Source organism: Oryctolagus cuniculus, chromosome 18 (assembly GCF_964237555.1).
Source record: "Oryctolagus cuniculus chromosome 18, mOryCun1.1, whole genome shotgun sequence".
NCBI lineage: Eukaryota > Metazoa > Chordata > Mammalia > Lagomorpha > Leporidae > Oryctolagus > Oryctolagus cuniculus.
Genome location: NC_091449.1, coordinates 20,671,763 through 20,699,104, shown reverse-complemented (window position 1 = coordinate 20,699,104; position 27,342 = coordinate 20,671,763). Strand labels below are relative to the sequence as shown.

The following is a 27,342-nucleotide window of genomic DNA, read 5'->3' as shown; positions in this document are numbered from 1 at the left end:
CTCCTTGGGTCAACTTAAGTTTGTCCAAGTGGTGGGAGATACTTATTCAAAGGCTGTATTTGCAGCAGCCCAATCCGGAGAAAAGGCTAGAAATGTGATAAAGGCGGTTAAGTCAGCCCTGCTGGTCCTCGGTGTCCCCTGGAAAATAAAGACTGATAACGGGCCAGCGTATACACCACAGGAATTTAATTCCTTCCTGAGGTCCTGGAACATACAGTGTGACACAGGTATCCCATACCTGTGAGAGACATGTGGGGTCAAGCCAGGGATGCTGCAGCCACGGCCGCCCAGGTCTAGGGGAGAGCACAGAGGTGACACAGGCCCTCCAACCACGGCTGTTCCTATTGTGCTGATCTGTCCCAGAGGTCACGGGCACTCACAGCTGCTGCTCTCCCACCCTGACCCAGTTCCCACAGGGCACAGCTGAATCTCAGGCATTGCCTGCAGGGTCCTGAGTGGGTCTCTGCCTGGGGCTGGGGGCTGTGGAGCTGCCTACGCTCTCCAGGAACACGGGGAAGCTTGCTGCCGCTGGGCGCCGGGGTCACAAACTGGAGCAAACTCCTTTCCATGGAACAATTTAATACAGACTCAGCACCACCTGAGGGTGGCGGTGGGGGAGGGGGCGGGGAGGAGAGTACAGTGGCTCCTGGCACAGCTGTTGTCTTCCAGTGTCAGGGTGTCCTGGCCCCAGGAAGAGCCTGGGTGGTGGGGGCTCAACCAAGTGCATAGGATGCCGTGAAGACACACGGAAGGCTGCTGCCCAGCCTGGGCAGGACAGATGCTGGACTCGGCCTCTCTTCTAGGAGGCACCCATCATCCAGGTGCCCCACAGAATAAGAGGTAAGGAGGCCTCTGGCCAGGGAGGGCACGCGGGCCTGGTCTCCCATCCCAGGGCTGGCTCTGGCCGGCTCCAGCCCGTGACTGTCCCCAGAGTGCGTGGGGCTGCCATGCCAGTAGGGGGGAGTCTTCAGCTGTGGCCCCCAGGCGGGGACAGCCTGCATGGGCCCTGGTTCTGGGGGCTCTGAGGCCTGTGGAGGAGCCCACATCCACAGGCCCTCCCGGCTGCCAGCGTCGGAGGAGTCGTCCTCCCTGTGCTCTGGCCCGCTCAGGTTAGGGAGACTGGCGCACTGGCACAGGCCTCCCCACCTCGAGCACTTTGGAGACTCCGTGGGGCTGGCAGAACCTGGAGACTCTGCGGTCCCCACAGGGGAGCCCAGGCCGAGGGGCTCTGGGCTGCCTTCCCAGCTCTCCTCCTCCTCCATGCCTTCCCTCTTGGTGATGCGGAGGCCAAAGATTCCTGGAGGACGGATCATCACTGCACGGGTAGCGGGACCCCTGGTCTGCTCCCACACTGCCACTGTGTCCTGAATGGTGATTTTGGCCTTCGGAGCAGTGGGGGCAGGAACGTGCATCTGGGGGACGCGTGCCTGCCCCAGGGGCCTGCTGCACTGTTCGATGGCCTTGGCTGGAAGAAGAAGAGACGCGGTTTGCTTCTCCACAGCCCCCGTCTGGCCTGCTCGGTGCCTGCCCCGACCTCATCCTGGGGTCCCCATCACCACGTGTGACGCTGAGGACTCTTCCAGGCTGCTGGCCCCAGACGGGAGGGTGTGTGCAGCCCGGGCAAGGGGAGCCCTGGGACACCACCGGCTCCTCCTGCACAGCCCCACAGGGTGGATGGCCCTGAACTCCTTGCCTCACTCTCATCTCTGGGGACCCAGGCACCAACTCAGGACCCCATCACCTACCCCACCTGACCTGCTGCGCCCTAACAGTGCATTGGCTGATTTCCCGCATCTGAGTCCCTCCTACATGGCTGGAAAGGAACTGAGCCTAAGATGATGGGGGTGAGAGCTGGGGCTGTGGGGCAGACATGGAGTCCGGTTCAGGACTTGGGGACAGGGAATGCAGTTTCTAAAGAGGTGGCAGGGGTGCCCTGTGTCCTCTGCCCCTGGGCCACTGTCTCTTTCCTGGTGAGACTGGGCTGTCACCGCTACTGTCCCAGGAGCACCCAAGGAGGCAGCACCTGGAGGCACAGTGGGGCCTCCCCAGTGCCTGGACAGCCTGCACCTGGGCCCCCACTTAGAGCCTCTAGAGCTGGGACAAGCCCATCTCTGCTCTGCATGGGGACCCAGGCGCTCAGGTCCATGATGGCAGCAGCAGCAGGGGATGAGCACGGGGACCCCTCCCCACTAGAGCCCAGAAGCCAGCGATGCTCCCGGTCCCGCTGCCTTCTGTTGGCCCGAGGATAGAGCTGCAGAGCCCACACTCTTGTTTTCTGCCGTGGGGCCCCCAGCCCTGCCTCTGTGCCCAGCCCTGCTCGCAGGAGTGCACTCAGCCCCCACAACTGGGCTCAGGGCACCTGGGCCTTCCAGGGGTTCTCAGATGGCTGAAGGGGATCCAGTGCCGGTAGCCTTTACATCACTGCACAGGGTCTCCCACAGCCCCACCTCCCTCTAGCCCTGCCCACATGCAGGTGGGAGCCCCGCCCACCCCTGTCCTAGGAGGGTCCTGTGTGCAGACAGCTGTGGTCATCGGGCCAGGAGCCTGTGTGGGGTCAGTTGGGGAGGGGCCCCCTGGGCAGGCAGGGCCACTTCTCATCTTGCTGGAGTGGGGGTCCAGCTGTGCTCCAGGCTCCTGGGGGCACTGAGCCAGGGCACCTGCTCCAGACCTGGGCAGGGTAGCTCAAGGCGGGGCCTCCAATCCACTCCAGAGTGGGGGTCAGCCGAGGAGCCAGAGCCACAAATGTCCTGAGGACAGCTCCACGGCCCGGCCCCAGAGTGGTGGGGGGAGAGCCGGCACCCACAGGAGGATTCTGGGAAGCTGCCCGAGGCCCTGCCAGGCCATGCTGACAGAGCTTCAGAAAGCAGAACTGCTGAGCCCGGGGAGGACAAGGAGGACCAGGAAGAGGTGAGGCCCTGGGCGGGGATGTCAGGGCCTGGCACTCCCACTACTGACTCCCCCAAGGGAGCATGGGACGGGGCCGTGTGCTGGACTCACCTTCGGGAGGCAGGAGGCACTGGAGCTTCCCCAGCTCACGCATGGAGGCCCACAGCTGCCTGATGACCGCGTCCTCGCTCAGAGACCAGGCCTGCTTCAGGGTCACCTGCAGGAACTCCCGGAGGTGGTCCCGGGGCATCTTCAGCAGGCGCTCTAGACATGGGGGTGGGTGTCAGGCTGGGAGGGGCCCTAGGGATGGCGCAGCCACCATGGCTGCTCCAAGCCCTGTCCCAGCACCAGACATGGGCTGCAGACACCCTTGGACACCCTTGGGTGTCACACCAAGCACTAGAGGGACTGCTCAGGGGCCAATTTCCAGTGCGATGACCCTGGCCACTTCTCCTTGTGGTCTGTGGGGGCCTGGGATTGGGGATGCAACAGGGGGATTCTCAGTGCCCTCCTGAAGGGAACCCAGGCCTCCCAAACCCCCTCATCCCTCCCTCAAGCCCTGCTCACGAGGGACAGGCAGGGGACCCCCAGCTCCTCCGTCCCCAGCACCCGGGCCTCTGTGGGCCCTGAGGACTCACTGTTATGGATCTTGAGGGCCGTGTATGCCATGGCCGGGAGCACGTGCTCGCCCTCCAGGATGTATATATCCCATATTCTCAGAGCCAGGGGGAATGGCACCTGGGGACAGAGGCATTGGAGGACCCGCCCATCAGGGCCTCAGCAGGGCCCACAGGGGTGGGTGTGCAGTGTCACTCCCCTAGGACAGAGGGAGACTCCAGGAGGCTGATCACACAAGAAGGCCAGAGCTCCTCCTGGGAGGGGAGGGGAGGCCATGCCTCATGGCCACATCCCTGCCCACTCAGCGAACCAGACCCACAGAGGATGACCATGTCCTGTCCTGGACCCTGGGGGTCTGCACACTTTGGAAGCCACACTGGAGATGCCAGACACCCCAGGGACCTGGGGAGGGGTCAGCCCTTGGGCTGTGCTGCCACCAGCCTCTGCCTCGGGGGGTCTATGGATCTCCTGCCTCTCACTGTAGGGCTCTGGCCTTTGCCAGGCTTTCTGGATAGGTCCTGGTGGGACCTGTCCCCTCCTTGCTGGCTCTGAGGCTCAGCCTCAGCTTGGACCACCCTTAGCAGGGCTGGACAGGGCCTGCCTGGTCTGCACAGCAGGCTCCCTCCTGTGTCTGCTGGGGCTGGGGGAGCTCAGAGTCACAGGCCACCAGCACCAGAGAACCAGGCACTGGGGCAGGAGCTTCCCTGGGCAAGGGGTCCCCGGGGCACTTACCCCATCCAGGAAGCACTGGATGTACCAGTGGGTGGTGGAATCCTCCAGGCACACACCCTCCTTCTCCTAAGAAAAGGCAGAGGCAGAGGGGGCTCAGGGCCCAGGGCCCAGGGCCCAGGCCTGACTCCCTCTAATCTGAGCCCTGGGGCAGAGCCCCTGGGTGCAGGAAGCCCAGCAGCAGGGGCATCCCCCCTCCCAGCCATGCAGGTTCCTGAAGGGACACAGGTCCCTCCTTCCACTCTGCTCTGGGGACAGCGTCTCCCTTCAATCTACGCCAACTCTGGGGGACCAAGTGCTGGACAACAAACCAACACCCAAGCTGCCGTGGACCCCCGTAACCAAGGAAAGTTTTGGTGAGGATGTGGCCTCCCCTGGCTCAGGAAGCAGTCCCATGAGCCCAGAGCCCCCAAGAGGAGAAAGGAGATGCTTAACTTACCAGGTGTTTCTCCAGGGAGGGGAGCACGCGATGCACAATGAGCCCCAGGTGTTGCTGGAATCGCTCCAGTTTGGGGGTGTTTGGTTTGTAGAAACCTGAGTAGAATCAGCCACACCCCCACGTGAGAGCCTCCTCCTAGGAAGGCTGGAGAGCCCCAGGCCTGGGTGGGGTGCTTCTGAGCATTGAGGGTCAGGGGAGGCTGGACCAGGGGCAGGTGGGGATGAACGTGGCCAGGGCAGAGGATCTGCTTGGGAGGTGGGTGCAGGTGGGTGACTGTGTGCAGCCCAGGCCTGGCTGCCCCCTGGAGCCCGCTGGGGTGGGTGCAAGTCAGACTGGGTGCCTCCTGACCATTCCAAGACTCAGGAGCGAGGAGGGGTGACCCTACAGGGGATGCTGCCTTCCACAAGTTCCCTGGGTGTGGCTCTGTGCTTGAGAGTTGTGTACAGACGTGTGAGGCAGAAGAGTCAGAATCGACCTGAGTCACTGGACAAGGACAGGACCCCTTGTTCTGAAGGTTCTCACACCCAGGATGGCCATGGCCAAGCTGCAGGGCCTTTGGGTGGTGGTAAAAGAAGGGGGCTGGCTCAGTCTGGGAGGCCTCTGCCAGCCCTGGCTTCCTGGGAGCCCCCCCCACACACTGTGACACTGTCCTGCACATTCAGGAGCCAGTGAGGGCCGTGCACGGACTTGCATGCACTGGGCCCCACACGCCATCCACCTACCGTGCATCGCGTGCTTCCTGCTTTCCATGAGCTGCACCAGGGCCCAGAAAGCGTCCTCCTCGGGCATATACATGAGCAACAGCGCCACCACATGGCTCAGACCCTGGCTGTAGCCCACCTCCTGCAAGATCCCAGAATACCTTTAGGAGACCTCCCCTGGCAAGAATGATATCCTAGGATGGCCCACCTCTCAGGCAGATCAGGGTCACCCACTGAAGGGTCCAGGAAGATTTAGGCACAGGGAGCCCCTGTGCCTGAATCCTGCCACTTGGTGTCAGCTGCCCAAGAATTGGAGCCCAGAGAAGTTCTCCAAGTTCCTGGAGGGAATCCTGCAGGGCCTGAGCTTAGGCAGCACAGGGGGAGAGCTCAAGTATGGACACCTGTTACCCCCAAGATGTCAGCATGGGCCAGGTTGCTGTGGGAATCCAGATCCATGCCCATGGAAGCTTCTGGACCCCTGAGCTCTGCAGGTGAGCCGGTGGCCCTTTCTCACATGAGGAAGAAGTAAGCCAGGAAGTGCTACCAGGACCGGAACAGGAGGTGTGCCTCTGGCATGGGTGCAGGCCTGGGCTTCCTGAATGCCAGGCCCCCTGGGAACCAGGGCACCAGGCAGGGTTGGCCAGTGGCAGGTCAGGGGGGTGGGGATGTCCAGGCCTTGCTGGGTCACCCATGGAGCCCTGCGCCTGCTCCACTCATGGGAAAGTCTGAGTGGGTGGTTGTGGCAGTGGCGCTGTACAGAGTGGGATTCAGGCCCATGGGTCCAACCACAGGGCTGGTGGGTGTAATGGCATCAGTGGGACCCAGAGCAAAGTCGTACACCTGATCTGCCCTGCCTTCGCCCCCCGCCCCACTGCGTGGAATGCTAGTCCTGGGAGGGGCATCCCAACACGGCCAAGCTCCTGGGGTCTGGAGACCAGCCCAGGAGAAGGCTGCCTTTCTCCTCCCAGAACTTGAGGTTGGGTCCAAGGAGGCTCAGAGCCTGGCCTCCACCGCTCTTCCTCAGAGCTGTGGATGAGCGAGGCCCCCTCAACCCAGGCTGGGATCTTTGTGACCAGGGGTGCCCTGCAGGGACTGCCGGGATAGCACCTGCGCTATGATCCCAGAATACTCACAGGATTGTAGACGGAATAGGCCATCAGTATGTGGAATAAGGCCTGTTGGCTGGAAGAGAGAGGACAGAGGCCGTGTGTCTTGTGCTGCCGAGGCTCTCAGTGCAGCTCTGCCTAACAGAGCCTGACAGCCACACGCAGGGCCCGTGACACTCTGCTCATGTGCAGTGACGTCGTCAGGGCACCTGCGTGTTGTCCACCATGTGGGTGAGTGCCGCCTGCAGGGACACGCACACCTCCCAGGGCACAGTCACGTGCACTTTCATTTCCCAGGTGGGTGTTCAGGGCACAGGTGAGCGTCCCACTGTGGGAGTGCAGTCCCGTGTGTCCAAGCTGTGGAGAGTCAGCCTCCCATGCACGTTCAGCCTTGTAGGGAGCAGCACCCGGCGTCCTCAGTGGTTTTAGTTCCCCCCTCCCACAGCTGTGCGCTGGTGCCCCTTTGTGGTGTAGGGAATAAGCGTGTGTTCATGCGCTGAGGAGGTGAATTGTGTGTGCGTTCATGAAGGGTCCCCCCCGAGCCTGTGTTCCCGGGGTACTGGGGGGCTGCCCACTGCTTCCTTGTGACTGAGTTGAAGGGCTCCTTGAATATTCTGGAAACAACACCTTTATTAGTTAGATTGCTACTATTGTCTCCCCTGGTGTTTCTTTTCATTTCATTCTCTCCACAGTGTCTTTGGGAAAGTTTGTGTACTATAGAAAAGGCAAGTTTGTTTTCTGTGCTCAATGAACTGTTTTAGGCTTGCACCCAATCTTCCCTAGGGACCCCATGTGCCCCAGGACCCTTGCTCCTCCCACCCGCGGGTCCTCCCCAGCCCAGAGGCCTCACTTCATTCCGTAACGTTCCCGGAACATGAGGTGGTTTCTGAAAGTCCATGCGATGGCGGAGTCGATGTGATGGAAGTGAGTGGCGCCCAGCCTGGCCAGCTCTTTCATCTCCTGCAGGGCAGGGACGAGGGGGAGGGGCAGCCTCAAGAACTGCACAAGCCCCATTGCCACACAAGGACCTCAAGTCCACGTCAGCTCTTCTGGCTGACAGGGAGTTCCCTGCAAGCGCTCATTCCTTTCTGGGTCCCGCCTTGAGGGAGGGTCATGGGCTCCCTAACTTGCCTCAGTGCCCACGTAACCCTGACGGTCAGCAGCAGACAGGGGCTCTGAAAGGTCCCTGTGCACTCCCCCTGCCTGCCTCAGCTCTCAGCACGACGTGGTCTGCCCCCAGCCAGGCTTCTGAGCCTTCTCACTGACATCTCAGGCCCTGCCCTCCAGGAGTCAGCCACAGCCTGACCACTGCTCCATGCTGCCCCCTGCTGGAGGGGCCCATCTCCATCTCGACATTGCAAGCCGCCCTTAGCTTGGAGCTGAGCCTGGGCAATGACTGTCTCCAGGCCCAGCTCCCAGGGCCAGCCCCAGACTGCAGACTTGGGGGAGGCAGGGTGGGAAACACAGCTGGGCCCTGCTCCCTGATGGCAGCCAGGGGCCATGAGAGCCAGCTGCAGCTGACAGCCCTCTGCCCACACCAGTCCTCACTCCCTCCTTTCCCAGAAGCATTGAGAGCTGTGTGACCATTGGAGCGGCCTCTCCAGGCAAGGGCAATGCCAGGGGCTGCAAGTCCATGTGAAGGCAGGGCCAGCTGTGGGCAGGCCTAGGTGAAGGCCGGCCAGCTGCGGGCAGGCCATGTTAGCACAGAGCCTGTGGGGCTCCCTACCTCACACCATTGTGATCTCATCCTGGGAGACCCCCGCCCATCAGGGACCAGCAAGTCCTCTCTTCTGGCCGTATGCCAAGCTGCCCAGGTGAGCTCAGCAGAGAGCAGGTTAAAGCCTCTGGCACAAAACACACCTGTCCAGTCCCAGCTGGGTCTGAGGAGACGTGGAGGAGGCACTGACTAGGATCTAGGGAGAGGAAGGCAGGATGGGGAGGAGGCTCCCGAGGGCTCAGTGAGGGACGGTCCTCCACGGAGACTCAGGCTCCTGAGCAGGCCCAAGCAGGCCGGGCCCCCTTGGGCTGAGTGCAGAGCCGTACCGCGTATTTGCCCGCGTTCTGGGCCTTCCTCTTGTCCACCTCCAGCATCACGGCCCACACCTTCCCGCGCACCTGGGCAGGGATGCCTTTGTAGATTCTGCGCTGAAACTACAGGAGAGAGGAGGCTCTGGTGAGTGCTGAACGTGGCCACTCGTGGAGGCAGCGCAGGGTGAGACAGCAGAGGGAGAAGCCAGGGGCTCCCTGTGTATTGGCAGAGGGAGTATCTGCCCAGATGGGGGCCTTATGACCCACAGTGACTGGAGGGCCAAGGGCTCAGGGGCACCGGCTCTGCCGTGTACGGAGTGGCCGCTACAGGGCTCCTGGAACCACGCCTGCCCTGCATCCGGGATTGTCTTCAGCAGTGACTTCAGATTTTCTACCAGGACAGTGTCCTGTGTGTATGGGGAGGTGTGCCCATGACCTGTGTCTCTAGGGACTGGACAGTTGCCCCTGGGCATCTGAGAGGCAGGCGGTGCCTGGCACAGGAATGGGCACTGCTCAAACCCCAATTCAGCTCTCAGTGTTCCCGAGGGGCCCTCATCGCCACGGTACCTTGTCACTGCCGTGGTATTTACTATGGTTCTTGATCATCTTTATCCACTTCTGGATCCTTCTTACCTCCTGTTTACGCTGGAAAACGAGACAGGATGGCGTGAGCCCAGCTTGGGGCTCTGAGAGGGGCCCTCGGATGCAGCTCAGGAGCTCTGTGGGCGCTCAAATGGAAGGAGCCAGAAAAGGCACAGACCGTGAGCCCCAGATCTTCTGTCTGGGGGAGCATCGGTGGCCTGGCCTCTGACCCGAGCTGCCCCTTCGTCAAGGAGAGCCCCTGAGCTCCAGCCAGGTCACTCCCAACCATGCCAATGAGTCAGGGCGGCCGACAGCAGACACCCCTGAGCTGCGGCTCACTTCTGGGACAGGTGAGTGTGGTAAGATGTCAGCAGGTGCCGTGTAAGTACCGCATCGCGGGACCTTATGGCGCTCCCACTCACCACTGCCGAGCCCCACGTGCCCCCTCTGCCCAGCTCTGCTTCCAGATGACTGGCCCATGGCCAAGGACTTGTCCTTACCTTTGCCCCCGGGGTGCTGTCTTGGGGCAGCTTCTGCTCACTGGAAAGCAAGGGAGGCGGAGAGGTGAGGACAGGACCACAACAGGCACCGCGACCTCCCTAGTGGGCCAGGGAAGGACCAGCTTCATCCTTTCAGCCCAGGGGACTGAGATGGGGAGGGAGGGGCTGGTGACCATGAGCACAGGGAGCCTAGGGCCAGGCAGGGGCCCTTGCTGCCAGTGGGGGGCTCCAGGCCTGTCAGAGGTCCACCTTCGTGGGTGTGTGGCAGCCCCCCACAGCGGTTGGGGGCTGGCTGTCCTGAGCAGGGCCAGGCTGCCCAGGGCTGAGGCAGCTATATCCCCACATCAGCTCTGCCCAGGACGTCACCCTGGAACTGACCGAGTCTGGGTGGCCTGCCTGAGAGATGCTCAGTGCTGTGAGTGTGCACCTGGGGCTCGAGGTACCTGGGACCCCCACACCCCTCAGGGTCCCCCACTGCCCACCCTCCCCCCGTGCCCTGGCCTCCTGAGGTCATGCGCCCCACCTCACCCCCTCCTCTGTCAGCCCGGACCCTGGCCATCTCTCCACCACTCTGCTCCTGCTTATTCTCCAGGTTCTGGCACAACATGGAGGCAGAAGCCCTTATCCCCGTGCTAAGGTGGGCTGCTGAGTCATGCCAGAGATGGCCTGAGATGGCTCCATCCCTCCAGGTCACCGGAGCCCACCCTCCAGCAACGGGGCCTCTCTCCCCGACATCTGTGGGAACAGCCTCCACGTCCGACTCCTGCCCCCAAATGCTGACCAGTGACTGCCTGTGACCACAACTGGGCTCAAGGTCGGGGCCGGGGACAGGTGTGCCGCCTCATGTTGGGGTTTCTGACCCCAGTCCCGCCCTGGGGTGAGCTGGGGTGTGGAGGACTCACTGCAGGAACCCAAGCCTGTCTGGGACGAGGCAGCCGCCCTCATCGTCCTCTTCTTCGGGCACCAACAGTGCCGCTCCTCGGCGTCCCTGCAGCCGAGAGGGGACCCGGATGAGAAGTCACTGGGGGAGCTGTCCACCTGCCCCCTCCCCCGTGTCCCCAGGGAGGCGGGGTCTGGCTCTCACAGGCACAGTCCTTGAGGCAGGGCCCCACCTCCTCCCCCAGCACCCTGGCCAGTACCTGCTCATATTTATTGATGAGCTCTGCTCGCTCCTGGGCCCTCCGGGACCTCAGGGCGTTCATATCCAATCTGTAAGACACACACACACATGGGAGCCAGCACTGGGGAGCCCACAGGAATGCTGCTTTGAGGGCTGTCCCCCTGGTCAGAGGTGGGGCAGCCACACAGCCAGGCAGGCGGGCACCTGGTGGCCAGGTCCTTGGATTATGACTTGTGCAGAGCTCATTGACTACGGACGGTTGGGGAAGGACAGCCCCCACCTTGCCTCCCCTGCCCTTGGAAAGGATGCTCCTCCCCCAGGCTGGCAGCCACGTGTCCTCCAGGGGGCCCAAGTCCCAAGTCTACGGGGCTCCCTGGCCTGCTCCCAGCTCCCGCATCTCTGGGGCTCTCAGAGCCGGCCTCCCTGCCCACCTGATACCAGCTGACCCGACACCTAGTCTTGAACCCGTGTCCAGACACAGACTCACACCCAGGCCCATTCAACACTGGTGACCAGCAGAGCGGGAGGAATGAGACGACTGTGTACACACTCTGCACACAGGGGCAGCACTCAGAGCTCCACCACATCGCCCATGGAATCCGGTGTGGGAGACCAGGGCCGCCCCCCTGGCGGGACCTTCCCCACGCCACAGCTCGTTAGAGCAAGTGCCACTCACCTCCATCGCGAATCCATGTGATTCTCTGAAATGCGCCTGCTGCCTACACTACCAACTGGTCAGTTGGGCAGTAGACGCACTACTGGCCTCTGGTCGCCTCCCAGCCCAGAGTGCGCATCTCAGTGACTGTGACATCACAGAAGCCTGCCAGCCAATCCCTAGTGGCTCTGCTGTGGCAGGGCTCAGGGTCCTCAGGCCTGGCTTCATTAAAGGTCACCACAAGTGGGGCCTGTGTTCTCCCCAGGGCCCAGGTGAAGAGGGCAGGGCTCTGGCAGAACTGCCCCGGAACCAGGGGTGCCAGGGCCCTCTGCCACCTGCCGTCACGGTCCCAAGTCTCAGGCAACCGGCACCTCCCGCCCCTCCTTTCTGCCTCTGCAATTGTATTACAGCCCAACTGTGAAGGCCTCTTTCTTAGAACAGAAGGTCGCATAGGGAGTCCCACATAGACCTGTCCCCACACTCGGGGCTGCCCTGCCATGACCTGAACTGAGACTCCCGGGGGAGCAGCCTCCTGTCCTACCACAGGCCCCACCCCAGCACTGCCACCCTCTGCTGCCCCTCCTGCTCTGTTCCAGCCCTTCTCCCCTGGAGTTGTAGGAGGTGGACACAGGGGTCCTCTGGGATGGAGGCAGGGGAGCCTCCCGCTGAGCACCTCAAGCCAGCATGGCCCAGCCTGTCCAGAGCGGGAACCAGGGCCCTGTCCTGGACACAGGCCAGGGCTTCAGGCACAGAGCACTGAGAACTCCTGGGCACCAGCACCTGAGCCGCATGCTGGTAACACCGGGCTGCTGCTGACCATAAGGACAGGGACAGCACGCGTCAGGCCGCAGGCAGGAGTAGCCACAAGCCCGCGGCTCCCCGGGGTGCTGATCACAAGGTTGCTCCCCCTGGGAAAGTGGCTCAGCCCTCCCCCAGCACCTCCTTGGTCCTGGGCCCCACACTGCCCCTAGGCTGCCACCTGGGGGCCACAGTCGGTTCTTTTCCCTTCAAGGGCCCACTGCTCTGCCTCCCTGCCCACTTCCCCTGCCCTGGCATGGAGACCACAGGGTGCAGGGCCCTGGTCACCCACACACCTGCTGGCCTCCTCTGTGGAGTGTGAATGAGTGCACCGCTGTGTCGTGTCCAGAGATGCTGTCCAGCAACACTTGGGTTTTAACTGATTCTTTTATTCCCCCTCCCCACTCAGCGTCTCTGCTTTAAATTGCATTGTAAACTCTTTGGAAGACTCACAAAGTGCTGTAAAATAACACAGTGAGTGCTGAATGGGGACCACTCAGCTTCAGCAGTCAGATGTTCCTAATTGGGTGGAGGACGCCCATTCGTTTTCCTTTCTCTGCCTGAGTTCAAACTCCAGATGCCTAGGCTTAGTGTTCTCCACATTGCATTTTCCTTCACTGGGGGGGAGGTTTGTTTCCCAGAGTCCGTGTGCAGGGAGCATGGGTGCATGGGCCCCAACCCAGCTTCTGCATGGACTGATGCTGGCCTCCTGGGGTGGCTTAGGGTGCACAGGGGTGAGTTCCCATTGTTGTTGCTACAAATGTTTCCTTATCATCAAGGTGTTGTTACATATGTTTAATTCATGGATCTTGGGGGGTGGTTGCTTCCATCCACTGTTCCCCTCAGCATGGGCCTGCAGTGGCCAGTGGCTGAGGCCTTAAAATAAATAAATCTTTAAACAATAAAAATTAAAGTTCAAAATAAAAGCAAGTTCCTCTACTTCTCTCCCTCTTTCTCTCTACATCTTTGACTCTACCCGCCTCTCCCTGCACCCCCATGGGATGTTGGCCACCATGTTGGATGCAGCATGAAGGCCCTCCAGAGACGTGAGCCAATCAGCTCGTGTGGCTTGGACATCGCCCCAGTCTGTGGGATTCTGTCACAGCAGCAGAGAGCTGACCGAGACACCTGGTGTCGCCTGTGTCCTCACTGCACATAGATTTGCATCTGTCGGACGGAGTCTGGTGGGACACAGCCCCAGGGTCCCAGAGGTGGGGTAATGAGGGGGTCTCTGCTCCCCAAGCCCTCCCGTCCCCTGGGCTCCCTTTCACTCCTGCAGAGGCAGGGGGCCCCCATTGCTCCTCTGTGGAGGGAGCTCAGTGAGCACAAAGAGCAGGTCTCCCCTGGGGTAAGTGCTTTAGACAGAGTTTGTGGCACCAAGAGGGGTGTGGGACCTTTAAGAGGTGGGCAGAGTAGGAGGTTGCTAGGTGAGATGGGGTGGGGCCCTGGGAAGGGATGAGTGCTGGGCTCCCAGAATCAGGGCTGGGCCAGCCAAAGGCAGGAAAGCATCTGGGTCTCCCTCCCAACTGGGTGATGGAACCCCAGTGCTTGGACCACCACCTGCAGGTGCCACCTGAGCCCCCGAGTGTGCATTAGCGGGGAGCTGGAATGGCAGCCAAGGAGCTGGGAGTAGAACCAGGCCCTCTGACTGGGGATGTGGGCACCCCAATCCGGGACTTCACCGCTGCCTGGAGCGCCCACCCCGACCTCTTCTCTCTGTGAAGCCAGCCCAGGTACAAGTGTGGGAGAAACAGGAAAAGAATCAGCCCACCCTGCCCCCCTCCAGCGAGCCACCGGTGACAGGAGCGGCCACTGTCTGGGCCTCCCAGCAGCTCCTTGGTCACCAGGATGACACAGATGTTCCTCCCGAGACAGCCCTGTGCCGAGTGCCCTCAGTGAGTTGTGACAGAGCAGGGGGCAGGTGGCAGATCCAGGCCCAGAGGGCACAGACAGGAATGCGGGGGGCCTGAGACAGGCGGCAGCATCATGACCACAGGGCTGAGCCACCGCAGACACCCAGACCCTGGGCCCACTGTGCGGGAGACCCCACGCGGGGTGTGTTTGCGGGCTCACAGCTGCGTCCACAGTTGGGGGTTGGCACTGGGACCAGCTGAGGCACGAGAGAGGATTTCTGGATCATGGTCAGGGGCGTTCATGCCCCTGACCTTTAGGTCCTTCTGTCTGGTCAGGGACCCCTTCCCACCCCTTATGTCCCTTGGGCCTGGAGGTGGGAGGTCTCATATCCATCTATAGGTGGGCACCACTGCCACCGTGCACAGCCACAAAATGAGCAGCCGAGCGGGTCTCCCTGCAGAGGGCGGGACAGCAGAGTGGCAGCTGCTGTGCAGTTGGGCACGCACCCCGGCTCTGAGCCGCAGTGTGTTCACGGTGACGCTGGGACTCTCACTGCTGCTCTGAAGCTGGCTAGCCGGCTACGCCTGGTCAGTGTAGCGTGTGTCCTGCGGATCTCGGCCATGCCGACGGAGACCACACCCCCCCCACCCCACCCCACACTGCACCCCTGCAGGAACAACACGGACAGCCCTGGATCCAGCCGCCACTGGCAGTCACGGCAGCCGGCCCCGCTGCACCGCCCGCCTCCCACACCCACGCCCAGTGTCCGGTCCAGCACTGAGCAGACTCTGTGCAATGCGGGCTTTTATTGTTGCCTCCTCCTTTGAGAGGCCGCCAGTGCGCGGGGCTGCACCTGCTGAGAATGTAGGCCCAGGGTGGCCCTGGGTCTTCTGGCCAGGAGGGCTCCCTTAACAAAGAGGATCTGAGAAGATTTTACTCTGCAAAGAGAAGTCGGGACACCTGGTGAGGCCGGGGCCTAGAGACACCTGCAGGGCACAGGCACAGGGCACTTCCTGGGGAGGAGCTGCAGCCTGGCACTGGATCTGGGCAGCTGAAGTCAGATCCTCTCCTACCCCCTGGGTGCCTGAGAAGCTCTCCTAAAAATCCCTCCCTTGATGAGGAATGAGGGGGAGGTTCTCTGTGGGGGGTGCAGGCGAGGCTGGGACAGGCAGGGGCTACACAGAAGGCCTGGCAAGGTGGCAGTGGCACCGGGGGCCTCCAGGAATGCACAGACCCCAGTCCGCTGGCCCCTTCTGTCTCTGGCACACTTGCAGCCTAGCAGTACCCGTCCCCAACTGTGCTCCACCTGCAGTCAGGGTTTGGTCTGCTTTTTCCCCAGCTGTTGCCAGGCCCGGGAGGACAGGAAGGGCTGTTGGAGGTCTAATTCCAGGCTCCGGAGCCCCAGATGGCCGTTTGGGGTCCAGGGAGAAGGAAACATGAGGTCTGGGGGTGGAGGAGGGCACCTGAGGGGTCAGGGTGAGTTAGTGAGATTTGAAGGCAGACAGCACCCAGTGGTCACCGCTTGGAGAAGATTCGACTCGGGCGCTGGAGAGGCTGTGGCCAGGGAGGCCAGAGCTGAGATTTTACAGAGGCAGGGCTGCCGTGGGGACAGCGGCCCTGGAGGGTCTTGGGCCTGCCTGGGGGAGCTGAACAGCCATGGAGCCCAGGGCTCCGGGTCCACACAGTCTCCCTCCCTGTCCTTTCCCGCACCGTGGGGGGGGGGGCGGCCCCCAACTCTGCATCCTCATCTGGAGGTTCTTCCCACAGAGTCCCAGGCTGGGCTGTGGTGGGCATGAGCAGTGCCCCTCCCCAGGGCCCCAGAAGGAGCCGGTGTTGGGCCAGGCCCAGCTGGACTCACCACGGCACTGATCGCGTGCCCCTTCTCCTCTGCTGTCAGTTTCCCATCTCGCACTGCTTCAGCGCAAGGGCGTTTTGCAGCACTAGCGGGTCACTTTGGTAATTTTGCACATAGGAAATATACGCATCGGAGGGTCCTGACAGAAATTCATAAACAGCTGTCTGCACAGCCGGCAGATGTCACAATCTGAAGAGAAATGGAAGGCATGGGTCACGGCAGGTGCGTCCCTTCACCCGCCCTGGGAGCCAGCACTGCCCTGGAAAGCTGGCCCCACCCCCAGAGCACCCCCAGCCCAGGCGTCCGTGGCTGGCACCCACTGGCAAGAGAGAACAGGAGCCAGGCAGCGCCGAGCAGCACCAGGCAAGCAGCAGGCTTCATGGTGCAGGGACAGCCGCTGCCATCGCGGGGCCCTTTATACCTGCTCCGTGTCCCCAGTGGGGCAGGAGGGGCCTGTCCTCCCGGGGGTGGGGGGGCTCCACGCCCAACCCAGGCCACAGCTTGCATGACCTGCAGTTGCAGAGGGCGCACGTGTGTGTGTGTTGATAGTGGCCAAGTCCAGCCCTGGATTAACACAGGGCTTAGCTCCTTCTCCCTCTCTCTTCCCAGGGACCTGACCATGGGCCCATGCCTGGGTGCAGGGAAGGCGCAGAACCAGTGGAAACCCTGCCTGGGCAAAGGGAGAAAGCACCACACAGGGCCTCTGGAGCCCTGGGCCAGCTCAGCCTCTCGCACCTTGGCTGGGACCCTGACGACTGGCTGCTGTGACTATGGGAACTGCAGGAGACCCAGTGCCAGTGTGGCGGGCAGGCCGGAGTACAGCTCCTCTGCTTCTCTCTTGCACTCATGGCCCTGAAGGCTAGGGGACACGGGGTAGACCAGTTGTCTCTAAAGACCTACTTGGCATTTGACCACATTCTGCTCTTTGGGGCTCGAGGGCCCTGGCTGGGCTGGGAGCGACGCCCAGGTCCTTGTCTTCCCGTGGGGAGAACAGAACCAGGACACACACAGAAGTGCAGCCTTGTCAAAAGGCAGGGGTCGTGCACGACTTCTCCATCTCTTCCCGCACCTGTGCTCCCCGAAAGACGCCCCAGGGGAGCCCAGCTCCCTTCTGTCCCTGGCTTCCCCGCACACACCCTCTCCCACCCTGCTGCCTCTGCCACCTCCTGCCCCAGTCTCCCTCCCTCCATGGCCTCCTTCCATTTTTTTTTTTTAATTTATTTGAAAGCCACAGTTGCAGAGAAGCATTGACAGAGTCAGAGAACAAGAGGTCTTCCGCCCGCTGGTTCACTCCCCAGATGGCCACAACAGCCGGAGCTGCGTCGATCCGAAGCCAGGAGCTTCTTCAGGGTATCGCATGTGGGTGCAGGGGCCCAAGGACCTGGGCCATCTTCTACTGCTCTCCCAGGTCATAGCAGAGAGCTAGATCAGAAGAGGAATGCCTGGGACTGGAACCAGCACCCATATGGTGAGGGAAGTCTTGCAGCTGCAAGTTCACCTCCCCCACACAGGGGAGCACAGCTGGGGCTGGCCGGAAGCTGGCCAGGAAGCAGCAGTGGGACAGGACTCTAGGCGTTCTAACCTGTGATGCCCACATCCTAAGCAGCAGTGGAACCCGCTGTGCCCCAGCACGTGCCCTGCACGTGAGTTCTTGCTGTGGCAGGACTGGGCTGGTAGAGGGAAGCTTGTGCTAAGGCGAGTTCTGCTTCCTTGGCTTGCTCTGCTCTCGTCCACCTGCACATGCTTGCCTTCTGCTGTCCACTGTGGCCAGGAGCAGCAAGAGGGCCTGGTGGGGAGCGCTGATGTGCTTGGGGCTCCCCAGGGTGCAGCCCAGCAGGAGCTGGGAGGCCAGTAGGAGTGACAGCCAGGCTCAGCCCCAGTGCACACTCGCCCCTGCGCGCTTGGGCTCGCCCTCCCGTCTTCAGTTCTCCATGGTTTCCCTCCCTTGTGGAGGGACGGGAGCTCCAGGAACATGAGGGCTGTCAGAGGAGCTGAGGGCGTGGCCTGCTTCTCCGAAGTCTCTAAACAAGGACACGTTCACATGGGTAGGAGAGGACTTCAGTAAGTTCATGGATATTAGCATTTAAAGTGCACGGGCCAGGGTGGTGCTAACTTGCAATGATGGCATCCCATAGTGGAGAGCTGGTTCGAGTCCCAGCTGCTCAGCTTCGGATCCAGCTCTCTGCCAACAGGCCTGGGAAAGCAGTGGAAGATGGCCCCAATATGTAGGCCGCTGCTCCCGTATGGGAGTCACAGTTGGAATTCTGGTTCCTGACCTTCGCTTGGCATAGAACTGGACCTCAAGGACTTCTGGGGAATCAACCAGTAGATGAAGGATTTGTCTCTCTTTCACTGCCACTCTACATTTTGAATACATAATTCATTTTTTACATAATACATTTTTAAAATATTTATTTATTTATTTGAAAGTCAGAGTTACACAGAGAGAGGAGAGGCAAAGACAGAGAGAGAGGTCTTCCATCTGCTCGTTCACTCCCCAGATGGCCACAACCACCAGAGCTGTGCCGATCCAAAGCCAGGAGCCAGGAGTTTCTTCTGTGCCTGCAGGGTCCTGAGCGGGTCTCTGCCTGAGGATGGGGGCTGTGGAACCACCCATCTCCCCAGGAACACGGGGAAGCTTGCTGCCGCTGGGCGCCGGGGTCACAAACTGCAGCAAACTCCTTTCCATGGAACAATTTAATACAGGCTCAGCACCACCTGAGGGTGGCAGTGGGGGAGGGGGGCAGGGAGGAGAGTACAGTGGCTCCTGGCATGGCTGTTGTCTTCCAGTGTCAGGGTGTCCTGGCCCCAGGAAGAGCCTGGGCGGTGGGGGCTCAACCAAGTGCATAGGATGCCGTGAAGACACACGGAAGGCTGCTGCCCAGCCTGGGCAGGACAGATGCTGGACTCGGCCTCTCTTCTAGGAGGCACCCATCATCCAGGTGCCCTGTGGAATAGGAGGTAAGGAGGCCTCTGGCCAGGGAGGGCACGCGGGCCTGGTCTCCCAGCCCAGGGCTGGCTCTGGCCGGCTCCAGCCCGTGACTGTCCCCAGAGTGCGTGGGGCTGCCATGCCAGTAGGGGGAAGTCTTCAGCTGTGGCCCCCAGGCGGGGACAGCCTGCATGGGCCCTGGTTCTGGGGGCTCCGAGGCCCGTGGAGGAGCCCACATCCACAGGCCCTCCAGGCTGCCAGCGTCGGAGGAGTTGTCCTCCCTGTGCTCTGGCCTGCTGAGGTTAGGGAGACTGGCGCACTGGCACAGGCCTCCCCACCTCCTCGAGTACTCTGGAGACTCTGTGGGGTTGGCCGCAGCTGGAGACTCTGCGGTCCCCACAGGGGAGCCCAGGCCGAGGGGCTCTGGGCTGCCTTCCCAGCTCTCCTCCTCCTCCATGCCTTCCCTCTCGGCGATGCAGAGGCCAAAGCTTTCTGGAGGACGGATCATCACTGCACGAGTAGCGGGACCCCTGGTCTACTCCCACACTGCCACTGTGTCCTGAATGGTGATTTTGGCCTTCGGAGCAGTGGGGGCAGGAACGTGCATCTGGGAGACGCGTGCCTGCCCCAGGGTCCTGCTGCACCGTTTTATAGCCTTGGCTGCAAGAAGAGACACGGTTTGTTTACCACAGCCCCGGTCTGGCCTGCTCGGTGCTTGCCCCGACAAAACCCTGGGGTCCCCATCACCACGTGTGATGCTGAGGACTCTTCCAGGCTGCTGGCCCCAGACGGGAGGGTGTGTGCAGCCCGGGCCAGGGGAGCCCTGGGACACCACCGGCTCCTCCTGCACAGCCCCACAGGGTGGATGGCCCTGAACTCCCCACCTCACTCTCATCTCTGGGGACCCAGGCACCAACTCAGGACCCCATCACCTACCCCACCTGACCTGCTGCGCCCTAACAGTGCATTGGCTGATTTCCCGCATCTGAGTCCCTCCTACATGGCTGGAAAGGAACTGAGCCTAAGATGATGGGGGTGAGAGCTGGGGCTGTGGGGCAGACATGGAGATCGGTTTAGGCCCTTGGGAACAGGGAATGCAGTTTCTAAAGAGGTGGCAGGGGTGCCCTGTGTCCTCTGCCCCTGGACCACTGTCTCTTTCCTGGTGAGACTGGGCTGTCACTGCTACTGTCCCATGAGCACCCAAGGAGGCAGCATCTGGAGGCGCAGTGGGGTCTCCCCAGTGCCTGGACAGCCTGCACCTGGACCCCCACTTAGAGCCTCTAGAGCTGGGACAAGCCCATCTCTGCTCTGCATGGGGACCCAGGCGCTCAGGTCCTTGATGGCAGCAGCAGCAGGGGAGGAGTACAGGGACCCCTCCCCACCAGAGCCCAGAGGCCAGTGATGCTCCGGGTCCCGCTGACTTCTGTTGGCCCGAGGCTAGAGCTGCAGAGCCCACACTCAGTTGCCCTTGAGTTCTGCCGCGGGGGCCCCCAGCGCCTGCCTCTGTGCCCACCCCTGCTCACAGGAGTGCACTCGGCCCCCACAACTGGGCTCAGGGCACCTGGGCCTTACAGGAGTTCTCAGATGGCTGAAGGGGATTCTCTGCCGGACTGTTTCCCCCTCACTGCACAGGGTCTCCCACAGCCCCACCTCCCTCTAGCCCTGCCCACATCCAGGTGGGAACCCACCCACCTGTCCTAGGAGGGTCCTGTGTGCAGACAGTTGTGGTCATTGGGCCAGTATGTCTTGGGTATCAAGCCAAGCACTGGAGGGACTGCTCAGGGGCCAATTGACAGTGGGATGACCCTAGCCACTTCTCCTTGTGGTCTGTGGGGGCCTGGGATTGGGGATGCAACAGGGGGATTCTCAGTGCCCTCCTGAAGGGAACCCAGGCCTCCCAAACCCCCTCATCCCTCCCTCAAGTCCTGCTCACGAGGGACAGGCAGGGGGACCCCCAGCTCCTCCGTCCCCAGCAATCGGGCCTCTGTGGGCCCTGAGGACTCACTGCGATGGATCTTGAGGGCCGTGTATGCCATGGCTGGGAGCACGTGCTCGCCCTCCAGGATGTAGATGTCCCGCATCCTCAGAGCCAGGGGGAACGGCACCTGGGGACAGAGGCATTGGAGGACCCGCCGTCAGGGCCTCAGCAGGGCCCACAGGGGTGGGTGTGCAGTGTCACTACAGGGGACAGGGGGAGACTCCAGGAGCAGTGACCCAGGATATTGAGGATCTCTGTCTCTCTGCCTTTCAAAGAAATAGCAAGATCAATAGGGGCCTGTGCTCTGTACAGTAGGCTAAGCCTCCACCTGCCACACCGGCATCCTGTATGGGGCCAGTTTGCATCCCAGCTGCTCCTCTTCCAAGCCAGCTCTCTGCTTATGGCCTTGGGAAGCAGTGGGAGATAGCCCAGGTGCTTGGGCCCCTGCACCCCTGTGAGAGAGCTGGAAGAAGCTCCTGGCTTCTGACTTCTGATCAGCTCAGCTCCTGCCACTGCAGCCATTTGGGGAGTGAACCAGCAGAGGAAGACCTTTCTCTATGTCTTTCTCTGTCTATAACTCTACCTCTCAAATAAATAAAATATTTTTATTGAAGGACGGGGTGGAGCCAAGATGGTGGAATAGTGAGGGCACGCACCGATAGTCCAGGAAAATTTAGTTTAATAAAAGTGGAGTTATGGTAGCCTCAGAAAAAGGATCAGGAAAAAACTGCAGAGGAAACTCTTCCGGATCGAGTGGCTGTGACTCGGAGGACCTACTGGGAGAACAAGGTCGCCCACCGCGCGGAAGCCGAGCTGCAGGAGCTGCATGGTCTGCGCGCCAGTGCAGGAAGGGGAGTGGATGTCACACAGACACCAGCAGGGAGAGCAGGGACGCCCAGGGCTCCGAGTCCACACATCGGTGCTGGAAGGGGAGGTGAGCTCAGTAACCTGAGACATTGGCGGGGAAATGGCGGTCAGAATCTAGAGGGGAGCGGGAAAGTTCACCAGACTGACTACAGGAGAGAAGGAAAAAAGGTGGGGGGGGGGTACTGGTACAGAGGAGTTTCTCTCTCTGCCAACCTTGCAAAGGCAAGCAAGAGACAAAGAGCAGGCCTTCACTCTGGATTTAGATAACAACTAGGGAGAGCTAAGGAACTGAGTCACTACAATTCAGTAGCCTAGGCAACCCAGTGGGAGTCCAGAGGAGAAACAGAGCCTGCACAGACTCTTTGGGTAGAAGCCAGAGATCGGAAGCTAAATACCATCAATTCTGCACAGCAGTGCGGTGCGGTATTACTTACCTCCTAAATAAATAAATAAATAAAAAGGAGAGATTTACCACGCATAACCTGAGGGTGTCACCTTTGCACACCCGTAACCCAGAAGAACCAAGCAGAGCTATCAGGCCACACCCATCTCAAGCCTCCAAGGCTTCTCCAACAGCAGGCAGTCCACTTAACACAGACATAGTATTAAAAAACACACACACACACACACAGTGACGAAAGAAGAATTAACTATGCCAAGCAACAAACACAGAAATCGAGGGAACAAGATCAACGATGACACTATGATGCCTCCAAATAAACAAAACACCCCAAGCCAAGATTATGAAGATGATGAGATAGAAGAAATGCAAGATATGGATTTCAAAAAATTTATGATAAGAACATTTAGAAGTTTTCACAACACAACATATCAAAACTTATGGGATACAGCAAAAGCAGTATTGAGAGGCAAGTTAATAGCAATAGGTGCCTATATCAAGAAATTGGAAAGGTACCAAATAAATGAGCTTTCAGCACATCTCAAGGACCTAGAAAAACTGCAGCCAAACCACACCCAAATCTAGTAGGAGAAGAGAAATAATTAAAAGCAGAGAAGAAATTAACAGGATTGAATTCAAAAAAAACATTACAAAAAATCAGCCAAGTGAGAAGGTGGTTTTTTGAAAAAATAAACAAAATGGACACCCCATTGGCCCAACTAACTAAAAAAAGAAAAGACCCAAATCAATAAAATCAGAGATGAAAAAGGAAATGTAACAACAGACACCATAAAAAAGAAATAAAAAGAATCATCAGAAATTACTACAAGGACTTGTATGCCAGCAAACAGGAAAATCTATCAGAAATGGATAGATTCCTGGACACATGCAATCTACCAAAAGTGAACCATGAAGACATAGAAAACCTAAATAGACCCATAACTGAAAAAGAAATCGAAACAGTAATAAAGGCCCTCCCAACAAAGAAAAGCCCAGGACCAGATGGATTCACTGCTGAATTCTACCAGACATTTAAAGAAGAACTAATCCCATTTCTTCTCAAACTATTCAAACAATTGAAAAAGATGGAATCCTCCCAAATTCTTTCTATGAAGCCAGCATCACCTTAATCCCTAAGCCAGAGAAAGATGCAGCACTAAAAGAAAATTATAGACCAATATCCCTGATGAACATAGACGCAAAAATCCTCAATAAATTTCGCGCCAATAGAATACAACAACACATCAGAAAAATCATCCACCCAGACCAAGTGGGATTTATCCCTGGTATGCAGGGATGGTTCAACATTCGCAAATCAACCAATGTGATTCACCACATTAACAGACTGCAAAAGAAAAACCATATGATTATCTCAATTGATGCAGAGAAAGCATTCGATAAAATTCAACACCCTTTCATGATGAAAACTCTAAGCAAATTGGGTATAGAAGGAACATTCCTCAATATAATCAAAGCAATTCATGAAAAACCCATGGCCAGCATCCTATTGAATGGGGACAAGTTGGAAGCATTTCCACTGAGATCTGGCACCAGGCAGGGGTGACCACTCTCACCACTGCTATTTAACATAGTTCTGGAAGTTTTAGCCAGAGCCATCAGACAAGAAAAAGAAATTAAAGGAATACAAATTGAGAAGGAAGAAGTCAAACTATCCCTCTTTGCAGACAATATGATTCTTTACTTAGGGGATCCAAAGAACTCTACTAAGAGACTATTGGAACTCATAGAGGAGTTTGGCAAAGTGGCAGGATATAAAATCAATGCACAAAAATCAACAGCCTTTGTATACACAAGCAATGCCATGGCTGAGAAAGAACTGCTAAGATCAATCCCATTCACAATAGCTACAAAAACAATCAAATACCTTGGAATAAACTTAACCAAGGACGTTAAAGATCTCTACGATGAGAATTACAAAGTCTTAAAGAAAGAAATAGAAGAGGATACCAAAAAATGGAACAATCTTCCATGCTCATGGATTGCGAGAATCAACATCATCAAAATGTCCATTCTCCCAAAAGCAATTTATAGATTCAATGCAATTCCAATCAGGATACCAAAGACATTCTTCTCAGATCTAGAAAAAATGATGCTGAAATTCATATGGAGGCAAAAGAGACCTCAAATAGCTAAAGCAATCTTGTACAACAAAAACAAAGCTGGAGGCATCACAATACCAGATTTCAGGACACACTACAGGGCAGTTGTAATCAAAACAGCATGGTACTGGTACAGAAATAGATGGATAGACCAATGGAACAGAATAGAAACACCAGAAATCAACCCAAACATCTACAGCCAACTTATATTTGATCAAGGATCTAAAACCAATTCCTGGAGCAAGGACAGTCTATTCACTAAATGGTGCTGGGAAAACTGGATTTCCACGTGCAGAAGCATGAAGCAAGACCCCTACCTTACACCTTACACAAAAATCCACTCAACATGGATTAAAGACCTAAATCTACGACCTGACACCATCAAGTTATTAGAGAACATTGGAGAAACCCTTCAAGATATTGGCACAAGCAAAGAGTTTCTGGAAAAGACCCGGGAGGCACAGGCAGTCAAAGCCAAAATCAACTACTGGGATTGCATCAAATTGAGAAGTTTCTGTACTGCAAAAGAAACAGTCAGGAGAGTGAAGAGACAACCGACAGAATGGGAAAAAATATTTGCAAACTATGCAACAGATAAAGGTTAATAACCAGAATCTACAAAGAGATCAAGAAACTCCACAACAACAAAACCAACAACCCACTTAAGAGATGGGCCAAGGACCTCAATAGACATTTTTCAAAAGAGGAAATCCAAATGGCCAACAGGCACATGAAAAAATGTTCAAGATCACTAGCAATCAGGGAAATGCAAATCAAAACCACAATGAGGTTTCACCTCACCCCGGTTAGAATGGCTCACATACAGAAATCTACCAACAACAGATGCTGGCAAGGATGTGGGGAAAAAGGGACACTAACCCACTGTTGGTGGGAATGCAAACTGGTCAAGCCACTATGGAAGTCAGTCTGGAGATTCCTCAGAAACCTGAAGATAACCCTACTGTTCGACCCAGCCATCCCACTCCTTGGAATTTACCCACAGGAATTTAAATTGGCAAACACAAAAGCAGTCTGCACCCTAATGTTTATTGCAGCACAATTCACAATAGCCAAGATCTGGAACCAACCTAAATGCCCATCAACGGTAGACTGGATAAAGAAATTATGGGATATGTACTCTTTAGAATACTATACCGCAGTAAGAAACAATGAAATCCAGTCATTTGCAACAAAATGGAGGAATCTGGAACACATCATGCTGAGTGAAATAAGCCAGTCCCAAAGGGACAAATATCATATGTTCTCCCTGATCGGTGACAACTGACTGAACACCAAAAAGGAAACCTGTTGAAGTGAAATGAACACTATGAGAAACGGTGACTTGATCAGCATAGCCCCGATTGTTAATGAACAACTTAATACATTATCCCTCTTAGTATTTTTTTTGTCTGTTCTACTTAATATGACTGGTTTAATTCTGTAATTAATACACAGTTATTCTTAAGTGTTGAAATTTAACTGAAATGTGATCCCTGTTAAACATAAGAGTGGGAATAAGAGAGGGAAGAGATGTACAATTTGGGACATGCTCAAGCTGACTTGCCCCAAATGGTAGAGTTAGAAACATACCAGGGGACTCCAATTCAATCCCATCAAGGTGGCATGTACCAATGCCATCTCACTAGTCCAAGTGATCAATTTCAGTTCACAATTGATCATAATGAAAGCTCTAAGAGTCAAAGGGATCACATAAACAAGTCTAGTACCTGCTAATACTAACCGATAGAATAAAGGGGAGAGTGATCCAACATGGGAAGTGAGATACTCAGCAGACTCATAGAATGGCAGATGTCCTAAACAGCACTCTGGCCTCAGAATCAGCCCTAAAGGCATTCGGATCTGGCTGAAAAGCCCACGAGAGTATTTCAGGCATGGAAAGCCAAGACACTCTGGCAAAAAAAAACAAAAACAAAAACAAAAAACCCTAAATGAAAGATCTCTGTGAGTGAGATCCCAGTGGAAAGAACAGGTCTTCAAAGAAGGAGGTACCTTTCTCTGAAGGGAGGAGAGAACCTCCACTTTGACTATGACCTTGTCTAAACAAGATAGGAGTCGGAGAACTCAAAAGGCTTCCATAGCCTTGGAAACTCATGACTGGAGCATAGGGAGATTATGATGCCATAAACAGGAGTGTCAATTTGTAAAGTCAACAACAGGAGTCACTGTGCACTTACTCCTCATGTAGGATCTCTGTCCTTAATGTGCTGTACAGTGAGATTTAATGCTATAACGAGTACTCACACAGTATATTTCACTTTGTGTTTCTATGGGGGTGCAAACTGTTGAAATCTTTACTTAATGTATACGAAACTGATCTTCTGTAAAAAAAAAAAAAAAAAAGAAATTATCAATTCCCAACTTGACTCTCACTGGGATGAAACATGACAATAGGTCTGATCTGATCTGATTTCATCATCATTTAAAAAATCATTATTTTTTACTGTATGTTTCTGTGTGGGAGCAAACTGTTGAAATCTTTACTTAATGTATGCTAAACTTATCTTCTGTATATAAAGAGGATCGAAACTGAATCTTGATGTGAAAGGAAGGGGAGAGGGAGTGGGAAAGGGGAGGGCTGCGGGTGGGAGGGACATTATGGGGTGAAGCCATTGTAATCCATAAGCTGTACTTTGGAAATTTATATTCATTAAATAAAAGTTAAAAAAAATATTTTTATTTTTATTTTTATTTTTTTGACAACCAGAGTAGGACAGAGAGAGAGAGAGGGAGAGAGAGAGAGACAGGTCTTCCTTTTTCCGTTGGTTCACCCCCCAAGGGGCTGCCACGGCCAGCACGTTGCAGCCGGCGCACTGTTCCATTCTGAAGCCAGGAGCCGGTGCCTCCTCCTGCCATGCAGGTGCAGGGGCCAAGCACTCAGGCCATCCTCCACTGTACTCCCAGGCCACAGCAGAGAGCTGGTCTGGAAGAGGAGCAACTGGGACAGAATCCTGCGCCCTGACTGGGACTAGAAACCAGGGTGCCGGCGCTGCAGGCAGAGGATTAGCCTAGTGAGCCACAGGGCTGGCCAATAAAATCTTTTTAAAAAAAGATAAATAAAGGACTAGTACTGTGGTTCAACGGATTAGGGCCTAGGCCTGTGGTGCCAGCATCCCGCATCCCATGTGGGTGCTAGTTCAGATCTTGGCTGCTCCACTT

General features: G+C 57.3%; 3 protein-coding genes and 1 long non-coding RNA gene across 7 annotated transcripts in view; 1 reads left to right on the top strand and 3 right to left on the bottom strand.

Moving 5' to 3' along the window:
- Positions 1–171: 171 nt before the first annotated feature.
- Positions 172–13,528, bottom strand: LOC138846507 (TBC1 domain family member 3D-like). Its single transcript, XM_070062522.1, has 10 exons — positions 10,729–13,528; positions 10,492–10,577; positions 9,075–9,629; positions 8,523–8,630; positions 5,395–7,439; positions 4,673–4,767; positions 4,237–4,302; positions 3,525–3,624; positions 2,998–3,150; positions 172–1,465 (listed from the first exon to the last, which is right to left on the bottom strand). Exons 5-10 carry the CDS (start codon positions 5,465–5,467, stop codon positions 714–716), a joined length of 1,239 nt encoding a protein of 412 aa, XP_069918623.1. The 5' UTR covers positions 5,468–7,439; positions 8,523–8,630; positions 9,075–9,629; positions 10,492–10,577; positions 10,729–13,528; the 3' UTR covers positions 172–713.
- Positions 7,326–11,391, bottom strand: LOC138846525 (USP6 N-terminal-like protein). The gene is made up of 6 exons (XM_070062538.1): positions 11,386–11,391; positions 10,492–10,577; positions 9,590–9,629; positions 9,075–9,152; positions 8,523–8,630; positions 7,326–7,439 (listed from the first exon to the last, which is right to left on the bottom strand). The coding sequence occupies exons 1-6, from the start codon at positions 11,389–11,391 to the stop codon at positions 7,326–7,328; spliced, it is 432 nt and encodes a 143-aa protein (XP_069918639.1).
- A 227-nt stretch (positions 13,529–13,755) lies between the features above and the next one.
- On the top strand, positions 13,756–18,122 carry LOC138846512 (uncharacterized). Its single transcript, XR_011384035.1, has 3 exons — positions 13,756–13,895; positions 15,989–16,093; positions 16,481–18,122. It is a non-coding gene; the product is annotated as an uncharacterized lncRNA (long non-coding RNA).
- A 144-nt stretch (positions 18,123–18,266) lies between these two features.
- The window catches only part of LOC138846509 (putative ATP-dependent RNA helicase TDRD12), a 35,089-nt gene continuing 26,013 nt past the window's right edge, over positions 18,267–27,342 (bottom strand). Inside the window, exons 5-7 of one of the 4 annotated variants that reach the window (XR_011384030.1) lie at positions 20,806–20,905; positions 20,493–20,637; positions 18,267–19,460 (exon numbers count right to left, since the gene is read on the bottom strand). Coding sequence is in view for 1 of the 4 variants with exons in the window: in XM_070062527.1 (XP_069918628.1) it covers positions 20,884–20,905 (22 nt within the window). In the remaining 3 variants the exon portion in view is untranslated. Of the gene's footprint in view, positions 20,906–27,342 lie in introns of all 4 variants that reach the window. The other 3 variants (XR_011384028.1, XR_011384029.1, XM_070062527.1) reach the window with 3 other exon arrangements.

Bases quoted from the DNA above. Each gene is read 5' to 3' on its own strand.
- LOC138846507 (XM_070062522.1), bottom strand. From the start codon at position 5,467: ATGTATATGCCCGAGGAGGACGCTTTCTGGGCCCTGGTGCAGCTCATG. The intron at 3,151-3,524 runs GTGAGTCCTCAG...CCCCATGTCTAG, and splicing joins GGCCCTCAAGATCCATAACA to AGCGCCTGCTGAAGATGCCC. The intron at 1,466-2,997 runs GTGAGTCCAGCA...TTCTTCTTCCAG, and splicing joins GTGCCTCCTGCCTCCCGAAG to CCAAGGCCATCGAACAGTGC.
- LOC138846525 (XM_070062538.1), bottom strand. The intron at 9,153-9,589 runs GTAAGGACAAGT...CTCGTTTTCCAG, and splicing joins ACAGCACCCCGGGGGCAAAG to CGTAAACAGGAGGTAAGAAG. The intron at 7,440-8,522 runs GTACGGCTCTGC...CCTGCCCTGCAG, and splicing joins AGAACGCGGGCAAATACGCG to GAGATGAAAGAGCTGGCCAG.